The 13863-nt window shown below is 36.6% G+C and overlaps 1 protein-coding gene across 1 annotated transcript in view; it reads right to left on the reverse strand.

Annotated features, from left to right (window-relative positions):
* Positions 1 to 13863, reverse strand: part of LOC121418422 (ATP-dependent RNA helicase TDRD9-like) — a 44136-nt gene that overhangs the window by 10510 nt on the left and 19763 nt on the right. Inside the window, exons 16-26 of the mRNA XM_041612272.1 lie at positions 13740 to 13803; positions 12449 to 12560; positions 11592 to 11645; positions 10696 to 10815; positions 6950 to 7057; positions 5648 to 5748; positions 4833 to 4907; positions 4226 to 4321; positions 2307 to 2394; positions 1713 to 1820; positions 700 to 825 (exon numbers count right to left, since the gene is read on the reverse strand). Coding sequence (XP_041468206.1) covers positions 700 to 825; positions 1713 to 1820; positions 2307 to 2394; positions 4226 to 4321; positions 4833 to 4907; positions 5648 to 5748; positions 6950 to 7057; positions 10696 to 10815; positions 11592 to 11645; positions 12449 to 12560; positions 13740 to 13803 — 1052 coding nt within the window. The remainder of the gene's footprint in view (positions 1 to 699; positions 826 to 1712; positions 1821 to 2306; positions 2395 to 4225; positions 4322 to 4832; positions 4908 to 5647; positions 5749 to 6949; positions 7058 to 10695; positions 10816 to 11591; positions 11646 to 12448; positions 12561 to 13739; positions 13804 to 13863) is intronic.

Below are 13863 nucleotides of genomic sequence, written 5' to 3' on the forward strand. Positions count from 1 at the left end.
CGAGAGGCTTGCAGGCTGACCACATACAAGATAAAACAAATCTCGAGTGAGAATTGAAAAAAATAAAGAAATTCGTATAAACAAAGATTTACAAAAGGAAGGGACCAATAGGGATTGATCAGTACAACTAAAAGTGAAATAACAGGAAAACTGTCGTGTTTTTTAATACTTTAAAGATAAATACTAGTTTTGGTAACGAGCTCAAAATGAGTTCGAACAGAATCCAATAAAATTACCACTTTAGTGTTTGTATGTATGAATAAAAAATATGTGCCAAGTGACTCTAAACGAAAATGCGTAATTGCTGAGAAATTAGCAAAATAGGCACGGGGTTCCATCAAATATCGGGTATTTTTCCGAGCAATATTAATACACTGTCCCGCATATGCTTTCCTGTGTTAGTGATAATAAGAATTATCAATTTTCAGCTGAAATATCAAGAATTCACAAATATATGTTTATTTCAATGTACCAGATCTAGATCTATGATAATATTGTTGCAGTTAACCTTGATTAAAAGACTTTCTCATGAAATAATTGTTTGCTGCGACTAACATCTTTTAACTTTAAAAGAGAAACACTGTCATTAATGCATGGTGTTGAGTACATTACCATCGACCAACATCTCAAGAGTGACGACACAATGAGGGCGGACTTTCACATGCATGTATGATTAAACACACAAATTGAGAGACTAACCTGCATGCTGTCCCTTGAAGGACGTCTGATGTGTAGGATCTTAGCCCTGAAGTATCTGGTTTGATTATCATCAGTGTACGGGGCAAGCACCAAATCTCCTTCTCTTATCTCATTCATATCTAAAGCCTAAACAACACAATCAAAATTGGTAAACACATAAAAATCATAATCCACAGGGAAGGGTAAATTACCAACGGTAACATTTACAATTTAAAATTTTGGTGAAACGTGGTCCCTGAACTCTACTTTTCTTTGCAATGCAAATACGGCTTGAAGAAATTCAGTTAACTCTCTACCACATTTGTGTTACACAGCGCCGTTGAAGCGCTGTGTAGCGGTTCCGACTCTCGCCTTGTAATCAGAGGGTTGTGTGATCAAAATCCCACCATGGCCTAGCGTCCTTTGACAAGGCATCAATCCACAATTTGCCACTCTCCACCCAGGTGTCTAATGGTTACCCAATAGGATGCGAAAGCCCATGAGTCTTGGAACTCTTGTTGGAATGGTCCCCTGGGAGTGCATACATTGCATGCGGGCATGCCAGGATCCGTCGTTCCAAAGCGCTAAGCGCTATATAAATGCGGAATATTATTATCATTATCATTATTAAAGTTCAGCTAATAAAGCTTTTCACAATAGCCCAGTAACATTTTCTGTTTTCTATTTGCAATTTTTCGTCAGCTCCAAAACTTCTGACGAAACTGCCTATCCGTTTCACATTTTGACAAAGACCTCCCAGCTGTTCTTTGTCATTTGACAGGCATTTTGAATACATTCCACTATGTTCTTGTATCTGCTGAGCATTGCAGAGAAAAAAAAACTCCTGAAAAACAGATTAGATGACGCATTTCTTAAGAACATATTATTGTCTCACCTCTAACTCTCTATATCCAGCATCATTAGCTTTCTCAAGGAGAGTCAACATGATCTGTAGGGTTTCTTCATTCATGTAATGAGCCCAGAATCTAAACAGATTAGATGACGCATTTCTTAAGAACATATTATTGTCTCACCTCTAACTCTCTATATCCTGCATCATTAGCTTTCTCAAGGAGAGTCAACATGATCTGTAGGGTTTCTTCATTCATGTAATGAGCCCAGAATCTATTGCCATCTACAACCTGCAATGATGAAATCAAAGGCTTCTTTACTGCTTCTACTCAATTTAATTCATTTATTTGATAATACCATCAAAATGATTGAATAAACAAAAAACATGTACAAAGCATATGATACATCAATTGTAAATAATAATAATACTTACAATTTCTATAGCATCTTTTCCATTTTGATTAAATGCTCAGTAAAAATCTCAGCAAAAACATTATTTTACACACAGATAAATCTAAATAAACACATGCTAAACTCTGTGAAAAGATTTTATGGGCCAATTTCTTTTTTTCAATCTTACACAATTTTTTTAAATAAAATTTTGCTTTGATTTTTTCGTGATTTTTTCACTTCATTTTTCATAAATTCAAATTTGGGGGGGGGGGTGAAAACTTTGTGTTTTCCTTAAAATTCTGTGAATTCTTTGTTTTTCCTGAATTTTCATTTCCTGTAAAATGCAAGAAACTGGGAGAGGTTAAGAAGTATAGATGACTTACTGCAGTAGGCATGATAAGACACCAATCGGTGGAAGCATCTGGGAGGGGTACTTGCTGCGGGCCTCCAGAAGACATGCTGACAGCCGTCCTATATGAGAGACAAGAGGTATTAATCGTACACACACTGAACTAACCTGTCACATATAACTACACCTGGGCCCTGTCTTACAAAGAGTTGCGATTGATCCGATCAATCACTACTATAGACTGCTAGCAATGTCAACATCTATTATGCATGTTTGTTCGAAATATTTTCAAAATATGATGTATATTCATACGTTCATTGTTTTCTTCAAAATTCACTGTGCTTCTCTTTGTTAAGAAAGGACATTGTGCAAATTTCCTATAGAAAAATTATGACACTGATGGATTTCCATATAGTTACAATTGATTGGATCAATCGTAACTCTTTGTAAGACGGGGGCCCTGAACTGCCAACTTTAATATTCACCTTTGAGGGAGAATTTAGTAAGGAAGGGATAGGTCTTTGTTGATTAAACTAAATCCAAAGAAAGAAATCAATGAATGAATCAGGGAGATGTTGAAAATCTGTAGTTTTTCACTAAAAAAAAAATCAGTCAATTTCAGCCAGTAAAATTATTCAATTTAAAGAAGTCTCCCTGTCAACCAGGGAGACTGGTATCTGTCAACCAGGAAACCAAAACAATAAAATACTTTTATATACATGATTAAATGACCACAAAGTGTTTTTTTTTTCATGAGTTAAAAAAACAAAATATGCACAAAGATTCTGGTAAAAATGCATGACGTTCAAGCCAGTTGCAGGGTCTAGTGCCAAACATGTGCTTATTTATTTCTTTGATCTTAAATGTGACTGGTGATCCTTTCTTACGTGTAAATCCCTCACCAATGAACATTTTTGTGTATACCATTTACCACAAGAAAGGATCACCAGTTCTTAAAGTCGCTCTTAACTTACAAACAGCTTTATGAAATGGCCCCCAGGAGAGGATTTCATGAAAGGACTTGTCAGAAATTTTATCCAACAAAGTGTGTTTTATATAACAGCTACCATAGTAAAAGTGCTTATCAGCCAATTAGAATAAAGCACATTGTCAGATCTGACAACTTATTGGACCATTCGCTGATGAAATGCTCTCTAGAACTAGATCTATGATGATATGGGGTGATTTCCAGTGTGGTGTTGGTGTTGAAATTTGGATGCTTCTCCTAGCTCCAAAACTTATTCATAGTTTGTAAAACTGACCCAAATCACATTATTGACATCTCAACAACTAGTGAGTGACTTTTCGCAACCATCTTCATTTAATGTTTGGCTTTAAAATCGTGTAAAAATTGACTTAACACCAACACCAAAAGGTCAACACTGAACTTGAAATCACCCACTGTGCCAATAGACCAGTTCGTAGTTACTTCATGGACAATTTTGGTCAAATGACCTTTCATTTCTTTCATTATGATAGGCAGATTTTAAAGCAAGATATTACGTAAGCTTGCCTTACATTGCAGGATGAAGAAATTGAATAGACCAGGTGACTAGAATAGCACACCAATGTACACTTTATGAAGGTATTTGTTGCATTCCTAATTTGAATGCATATCATAGCTTGTTGCACAATGTACTTTGCATACTGTGAAGAACCAGTCGTTCGTGGACGCATTGTTGTTTTTTGCGGATGTAAATGAAAACCACTATTCAAAAGAATATATGAATAATCAAGACATCACAGTGGGTGCTTGTCTCATTAGATTTTAAACCACCATGTCACTTTAGTACAAATGACCTTCCTCTGATCATGCATAGAAACTTTTGATCATGCGCAGAAAGGAACTACGAACTGGCTTATTAACCTTAATCTTAAATACGCCTTCATGAAATCATTCTTTGCTACAGCTACAATCCTTAAGCTCTAAACCATCCTGCTGTACAGTATTACCTATGTGATTTGAAGTGTCCCCTTCCAACGTTTGATTCCACTTCGGTCTCCTGATCTATCTCAAAGACACCCAACTCCAATGGCATCTTCAGATGTCTGCAAGAAAACACAGAATTCAGATTTGAAAAGAAAAAAACTAGCACATCAATGATGTGGAGCTCATCCGGCATCTCGCAACAAAATTTAACATAATTTTCATTTCAGCCCAGTTGACACTGTAGTGAATTACATTGGTGACATAAATTGAGGATATAGAATTGAAATTGATGAAGAAATGACATAAAAGCATTTTTTGTGATCTATGAATAAATTTATATAAATTAAGCATAATAATTTTCTAGTGAAATTGAAATTCTAGAAATTGTGGACGGACGATGGACGCCAGATGCCGGACGACGGACGCCACAGCATAAGCTAAAAAATTAATTAATTCTTAGCATAAGCTAAAAATTGATAGGTCAGTAAAACATTGAAATAATCTTGTCCAAGTCATGTTTTCTTCATAGAAATATGAACTATTGTTATTGGAATGTCATATACATGTATATCAAAATAGATATACATGATAATATAGATATATGAATAAATATGAATACCATATATATACCTCATTTTGACAGCATGGTAAACAGCTGGTAGGATGGCACTGTAATCACTCTGTCTTTCAAACTGGACAAACAACCTGAAGAAAATGAACAATAGATTTATTAAAACAATATAATCCAACATATAAGTTTCAAATACATGTATATGAAGTTTTTATTTCTCATACTAAGCATTCAGACAATTGCAAAATTTATCTTATATGGACTAGGAATGAATTTCTTTATATACATTACATCAAACTATTCTTTTTATTTCCTTCCATTTTTTTTAATTTTGAAATTTGCAGAGAATTAAGGACAAGTTAACAGAGTACAGTGATTGTATAAGGAGAATTAATTTATGTACAAATATTGTGTTTTAATCTAAATCATTGTTTAATATATGATAAAGTCATAATTCATTAGGGGCTTACTTCAATTGGCATTCTAATAATAATAATAATAATATGCAACATTTATATAGCGCTAAATACAAATGTTTCTAAGCGCTGCATACTATTACCCCGGCTTTAGCACAGCTACCATGATCGGGCGCAATGAGCATTCAAGGAATTCCTTTCTACTGGGTACCCATATACTACACCTGGGTTGAGAGTGGCAAATGTCGATAAACGCTTTGCCAAAGGACGTTAGTGCTGCGGTGGGATTTGAACCCTGGACCTTGTGGTTCAAAGTCCAAAGACTTATCCACTGAGCCACAACACCTCTACATTCTACTATGATATTTAGTTTCAATTACACTATGCTTTTCATATGTGATGTACTTTTTCACAATGTATTTTACTGGGTGATTTGGTGATAAATTAAGTTCACTTACTTGGTGTCTTCAAAGAATAGTTTCTTTCCCTTGCCGCAGCACTGGAAGAGTTTACCGATGGACGATGCATACAGTTCACCATGAGGAGGTACGTTCTTCACCTAATCAACATAAATAAATAAATAAATAGATAGATAGATAAATAAATAAATAAATAAATAAAAGAGTGCATCAATTCACATTAGGCCACTATTTACCAAGTGTTAAATGGGTTTTCAATAGGCAGCCAATAAGGAAGCAAATGGTAATGTTGTTTGTTTGGTGATAAGAGCGTCTTGACTATAGACATGCTGAAACAGCTTTTCGTATGTAGCTGACAGCTTGTTTTTGATTGCAGTATTAAAATAAATAGTAATATTCCCCATTTATATAGCACTTAAAACATCGGAACGACATCACTAAGCGCTTTACAGATATACTATTACCCCGGTCATCGGATTCTTGCATGCCCGAATACAATGTATGCACCTTCTCCACTCGCTGGGGAGCATTCCAACAAGAGTTCCAAGACTCACTTGCTACATGGGTTTTCGCATCAAACGGGTACCCATTTAAAACCTGGGTGGAGAGTGGCATATTGTGGATTGGCGCCTTGCCAAAGGACGCTAGGCCATGGTGGGATTCGAACACACGACCCTCTGATTACTAGGCGAGAGTCAGAATCGCTACACCACGGCACTTCCACAACAATAAAATACAACCAATAAAATAATATACCATAAATAAAACAACAACTGCTCATCACAGGAATACTCCCCATGGAGTGGAGATTGTGTGCAAGTCGTATACAGAAATGCCAGATTCCAATGACTAGGATAATAATACATATGCTAAGTGCTTGGAAACACCATTAGAGGGATATCATCATAGCCCCTACATATAAACAATTTCATTGAGTTGAGTCGTTGAAAGAACGTCTACAATACAAGTAGGAAATGTACTCTTGTTTATGATACTCAACCCTAAAAAAAATGACATTCTTGGCACTTTTTGTAATCATAAACATAATAATATACCGGTGTGTTGGCTCAGTTGGTAGAGGGTTCGTCTCACAACCGGGAGGTCGGGGGTTCAAACCCTGGCCGTGTCAGATCAAAAGACGTTAAAAAAATGGGAGTTACTGCTACCCTGTTTGGCGTTCAACTATTAAAGTGAGAGCCTCATCGATATGGTGCAACACAGTGGCTGCCGGGCCCACGATCAATTGGGCAAAGCAAATTTTTGGAGTATTTCATTTCATGTTTATTTCGAGCAATAAAATATGGATTTTCATTTTCATATGAACATGTATATCCTACTCACCATGACCGTAGTGCAAGGATCTTTGCCCGACAGTATCTTCAACGACTCTGCTTCATCAGACGGAACCCAGGTAAAGAAGTTGGGATAGAATGCTCCTGCTAGCACAACCTGTCATTCAAAAGAAAACCAAAGAAGCAATCGGTATATAATTATCATATAGCAGTGTATCAATCAGTTCCAAAAGGGCCACTTCCATTGACAAGTCAATACCATGTGCGACCATGGGGTCTTGAAAAGCACCCTAAACAAGTATTTTCCATATTCTGAAAATGCACCCCTTAACAAGTGTTTGTGTGTGAAACCCTACCCTGAACAAATATTGGAAACCCCTAAACGAATACAGCGATATATTAATTGTTATATTCTACCTTTACCAACATCATTGGGTTTAGTACAGCCCCACCTTCCACACCTCGCGCAAGTTGGACCCTAAGCACGTATTGTTGACTGTTGGGGCAAAAAGTACATCCTTAATTTCTTTTTTTTTTAACCTCACAAATTTGACCTTAAACAGGTAGCTTTCCTAGCGAAATATATACCTTTTTTCATTATTTTAGTGTTTTTGACGTACGTAACGTGCCCTATCTTGAAAAAGACATCCTTTTTACATGTTTTTTTGGTCGCGCATGGTATCCACTCATCAATGTAAGTGGCCCCCACAGGCAATAAGGGAAGTCGTCGAGGCTGGAACTTCCAAGTCACACGGCCACTGGAAAAAACTTCTCCCATACACTTTGTACACATAATAGAGCCCGAGGTCAGGGCCAAAGGCTGGCAAAATGTGGCCTTGAGGCTGACCTTGAAAGGGAAATCCAAATTTCATGATCACTTGTGAGAAAATTAATTATAAATTATTATTATGTAACATATATACACTCCCCTCCAAAAGTTTGGGAACACCTGCATTCAGTGTGTGTTTTTTCTATACTTTGTAGACTTTACTGATATTCAGGCTCATAGCACAGTTAAATTTTTGTTTTGAAGTGAAGATTATACAGCAGTGTAAGTTTTGTTATTGATTCAAACAAGTTTATACTCTCTTAAATGACTGTCTACCAGTCAAGATGGCATTCTCTCAAAATGCTAACTTCTTTTATTACATGCAGCTATTGTAGTTATTCAGAGCTTTTACACTAATACATGTGCAACTTCATTCATTTTTCCTTTTCCTAGTCAGAAGTCAGACACAAAAATAAAATTAAACAATACTTAGTGTTTCACTGATATGGAAAACTTTTTTTATAAATTTTATTGAATACACATAAAAGACAATAAATCATATATTTCTTTTTATCCCACAGATGAGTCTCACTTGTTGGGCAAGTTTCTTGAACCTTCCTGTCTCGTTTTTTTCCAAAGCAGCTCGATGGGATTGAGATCTAGGGACTGGGGCGGCCAATCCATGATTTTCAGGACTTGTTTCTCTTCCATTTTCTTCAAGTAGTCTTTGCATAGTCTTGGCGTGTGTTTTGGGTCCTGCTGAAAAACGAATCCTTCTCCAATCAGGCGTTTCCCTGAATGGATGGCCTTCCGCTGTAGGATTGAATGATAGCCGTGCTGGTTGAGGATACCCTCTACTCTGTGCAAGCTGCCTACCTTTCCTGCACTAAAGCAACCCCTAAAAATGACATTACCACCACCATGTTTCACAGTTGGCTTGATACACCGGGGTAGCATCTTATTTCCCTTTCGCCGTCTCACATAGGTATGTCGCTTGCTGCCAAACACCTCAAACTTTGGTTCGTCAGACCAAATAACCTCCTGCCACTGCTCCAAAGACCAGTATTTATGCTTCGTAGCCCAAGCAAGCCTTTTCTTCCGGTTCTTTTCTTTGAGGAGTGGTTTCCTTGAAGCCACACAGCCCATCAGCCCTGCTCCACAGAGACGTCTTCTAACAGTTGAAGAACATACAGGCATCTCACGGGTGTTGTTAAGGTCAGCTGTAATCTCTGGGCAAGTCAGACAACGGTTGCGCAGACTGCTCACCCGAATGTATTTAACTTCAGCAGGAGATGGGTTTTTTTTTGGCCTACCACTTCGTCTCCTGTCCCCATTAGACCCAGTGCCTCTTTGCGTTTCAGGCTGTAGTGAACAGCATGGATACTGATCTTGAGTTTCCTATCTATTTCTCGCATGGAGTAGCCTTCTTTCCTCAAAACTGCAATTGACTGACGTGTTTCCAAAGAAAACTGTCCTGTGTTAGCCATTTTAATTTTGTGACTGACTTTTGACTAAGAAAAACTGAATAGGCAAAATGAATGAAGGTGCACTGGAATAACTCTTGATAACTTTTGAATTCATGAATTTCAAATTGCACTGTCTACTCCACTCCCATGCATTTTTTTAAAGAAGGATTAGGCATTTGTCAAGTTCAGATGTTTTCCAGGATAAAGATGCAGATTTCCATAAATTAATTGTCTTATGAACAATACTGAGGAACAAATTCTGAGGTCATCTGCTGTAACATTCACAAAATACTGGGAAGAATTTCAGAATAGAACCCCAAACAGAACAATGTTAAAAGAAGTTAGCATTTTTTAGAGAAAGCCATCTTGACTGGTAGCCTGCCCTCTTTGGCAACTGCACGTCTCTTAAGAGCTTTGAATTTGTTTGAATCAATGATAAAATGTACACTGGTGTATAACCTTCACTTTAAAACAAAAATACAGCTGTACTATGAGGCCTAACTTCAGTAAAGTCTACCAAAGTTCGAAAAACACACACTGAAGGCAGGTGTTCCCAAACTTTTGGAGGGGAGTGTAGTGGTGCTCAAAAGTTAGTGAACCCACCAGAAAATGAACACATTCAAAGTGTGCTGCCACGTTTTAGATTTTCAATTGTGAAGTTGGGTGACAAAATATTACATGTACATACAATATAGTTTATCTCTCTGGTGGGTGTTTCATAAAGCTGTTCGTAAGAGCCACTTTAAGAACGACTGGTGATCCTTTCTTGTGGTAAATGGCATATTCATTGGCGATGGTTTAGTGCGTAAGAAAGGTTCACCAGTCGTTCTTAAAGTCGCTCTTATCTTACGAACAGCTTTATGAAATGGCCCCCTGGACTGAAACATTGTGGTGTTGTTTTCTACATTTAACACTTAGCATGGTGAAGTGCTTTATGTGGTGGGGTTCACTAACTTTTGAGCCCAACTGTATCACTTGAAAGTATGACTCATTGCTATTTCATGAAACACAGTGGGAGTTTCATAAAGCCGTTTGTAAGTCACAAATGAGTTTACGAACAACTGGTGACCAGTTCTTAAGCTAAATGTTATATCACAAAGTACACGGATGTCTGTTTGACTTGAAAGCTATCTGACTGAAGTACATGACATATGTTTTGAATAATCAGGGGAGTGTTTCTTTTCTTGATTCTGATTTGCAGTTACTATGATAACTGTCAGATAAAATAGGACTTCTCGGATAAAGTTTTTTCATGAAACGCTCCCCTGGTCTAAAAAAATTGCTTCCTCTTGAATTCATGTTATACTTATGGCAGGTCAACTTACGCAAGTCTACCTCCATGTCTTCATGTTATACCCAAAGAGATGTCAAAGGTCATTAGAAATATCAAATGTCAAGAAATGTCACAGGTCATTAGAGATATCAAATTTCAAGAGATGTCAAAGATCATTAGAGATATCAAATGTCAAGAGATGTCAAAGGTCATTTGAGACATCAATTGTCCAGAAATGTCAAAGGTCATTTGAGACATCAATTGTCAAGAAATGTCAAAGGACTGACCTTGAGGATGAGTAGATTATGTGTGGGATCTTGTCTCTGTTGATTGCGTGGGTTACCCTTTGGGAGACGGATGTTGGCATTGGACAACCGATCTTCAAGCTCAGCTACAAGCTTGGCCACCTGATAAATCAAAAGATGTGTTACATCAATTATAAAATCACAATACCAGTGAAGGAAAGATATCAACAAATTTTCAAATAATGTAAATAAATAATTTGTAATGTAAGATAAAGACAACAGTCTCAATATGTGCTCAAGCAGTCAAACTGTGACATAAAAATTTCAGGATTTTTTCCCCCTTTTTTAGGTACTAAAAGCCTTTCAGGATTAATTCTTCATGGAATATTGGATTTTAAATTGGCAGTTGAAAATGGTATGTTGCTCAACAGCCAATAAAAATTCAGTAATACATGAAGGGTCACTTTTGTATTAAAGCTAAGTGAAAGTAGTTGCAATAAAACACAGATTTCATGAGAAAGTCTGTAAAACAAAGGTTAAGTATTACTATATCATCGTGGATCTAGATCTGGTACAGTTACATAAACTGAACTTTGTGAAATCCTAAAATCTGAGCTGAAAAACGATCAACCTGAAGATCGGCAACACAGATAGGCACACGTGGGACAGTGTATATTATTATTGCTGGAATAAAGACCCGGCAGAAGTGACCAAATCCGCGCTTATTTTGCTTATTTCTCAGCAATAATGACACAATTTCTTCCTGAATCTTTTGGCACATATTTTTATTCATACATACAGACACTTGGGTGGTCATTATATCGGATTCTGTAAAAAGTCATTTTGAGATTGTTACCACAACTGGCATTCATCTTTAAGCTTTGTTTTACACAACAAGTCCCTGGATTCTTTATTCAGTCAATGGTTCCTTTTCTTACCTCTCTCAATGGGTTGAGTTGTATCATTCTCTCATCTGCCCATTCTCTTTCAGCCTAAAACAAACACATAAAATATCAACTCAAATCAGAATAAAAAACAACATAACTACATAGGCCCACATTCACAAAAGTGGTTTTTAAAACCTCGGTTGAACCCACAGTTTTGCAGATTTCCTGTATAAATTACGCTTATTTTAGCGCGTGTATAAAAAACGTTCAATGCTAATGCGCGCTTTTGTCACGGTGCACAAATTGATGCCTGTTACCATGGTAAGATACGCAATTTTATTAATGTTTGAAGAGTGGACTCATGAATAAAAACAGTGGACTAATGAATAAAATAGTGTGGATAACCACGGCTACAGGCGTCAATTTGGCGCACTGAGACAAAAGCGCGCATGAGCATTGGACATTTTTCAATATACGCAGTAAATAAGCGTAATTTATACATGAAATCTGCGTAAACCATGGACTCATCCGTGGGGTTTTCAAAACCACTATTCAGGCCACTATGTCTGAAAGCAGTTATATCTGTAGTAAAAAATAATTTTATATTTACATCATCAGAACTTCAGTATTCATACAATGGCTGTTTTTTTTGGCGACCAAACATAAGTTCATATTTCACTCTCTGGGAGTTTTCAAGAACACAGAAGATCAGTACATTTATATGGAAGATTCAAAAGATCTGATTAACATTCAACTGCTCAAGTCATATGAATACTTATAAAATCACAAAATTCTCATGAATATGATATTTAATAATGTATCAAATGAAGACAAAGATAATAATCATTATCGATATTTTAAAGATATTACAAAGAGATTCAATTCAAAATATAAATAATATCCCTTACCCTTCTACTACGAGCAAAGAATCCATTGTCTTTACATCTTTCCCACTCTCTGTATGCATTTAGGATGGCAATGGGATCACTGAAACTTCCTGAATCCCACTTTAACTTGGACCTGAAACAGAGACAAGAAATGACATTCAGGGGACCGTTTCATCAACATTTTTGTCTGACAAGTTGTCAGATCTGACATCTTTCCTTGATTCTGATTGGCTGAGAGGCACTGTTACTATGGTAACTGTCGGATAAAATGGGACTTGTCGGATAAAACGTCCGACATGTCCTTTTATGAAACGCTCCCCAGGACCAATTTGCACTAAGAGTTGTGATTGATCAGATGAATCACAACAAGAGATATTATGTTCATTTGCTATCTGAAGAATTATGACATTGATGGGTTACCAGGGGTGGGATGGAATCGATCAACAACAACTCTTTGTGAGAAGGGTGCCCTGATCTAAGCTTGTCACATGCCATTAGTTAAAGCAATAAGTTGGAAAGCTAAGCAGGCAATAGAGTGATTAGATTAAACTTGTTTACAGGTTTTATTTACATGTAACAATAATAATAACAATATGCAAGATGAATATAGCCCAAATACAACATTACCCAAGCTTTAGCATGGCAAGCTGGAGGGACTCCAGCATTCTAGGAGTTCATTCCAAAAGGGTACCCATTTACTATACCAGGGTGGAGAGTGGCAAATATAGATTAACGCCTTGCTTAAGTCTGGATATTTATTCACTGATCCATATGATCCATCCGTATTCATGAAAGCTTTCACATAACGTATGGTTAAGACTTTTCATTACATGACATTTATATTTGATTATAATTGTGTCTCCATGAGACTTTGTTGTTAATATTATGTAGTTTAATTCATGGAAAATTTTCAAGCAAAAATCATTCCAAACAAAATCATTAATTCTTGATTGTCACTTAAAGTCAGATAGAAGATCTGCAACATGTATTTCTCTTTTTTAATGAATGTAGAATTTTCTAAGAGCTAGTACCTTGTTTGAGAAAAATGATATCAATAATAAATATTGTATATTGTATTTGCTCCTGACCAAATGGATTACAGGATTTTAGTAGCTCTTAACAGCAGACAGGAATTTGCCTTGCCAAACAGCTCTATGAGGCATAATGAACATTTCATAAACTATTGTAACTTTACCATCATAACACAGCTCAGCAGCCAATCACACTCAAGGTTTCGATGGTAAATACTATAACGGCAGAGTTATAATGAAACGGGCCCAAGACCTAGGATTTGCATGTCTTTCATACTCACTTGTATGCTTCAAGAGCCCTCTTGTATGGCTGAGAGAAGAAGCTCTTAAGAGACAGACCAGCCCCTGTAAGGAATCAACAAATAACCACAAAAAAATAAAATGCAATTAAATTATATATATTCT

This window comes from Lytechinus variegatus, chromosome 7 (assembly GCF_018143015.1).
Source record: "Lytechinus variegatus isolate NC3 chromosome 7, Lvar_3.0, whole genome shotgun sequence".
In the NCBI taxonomy this organism is placed as follows: Eukaryota; Metazoa; Echinodermata; class Echinoidea; order Temnopleuroida; family Toxopneustidae; genus Lytechinus; species Lytechinus variegatus.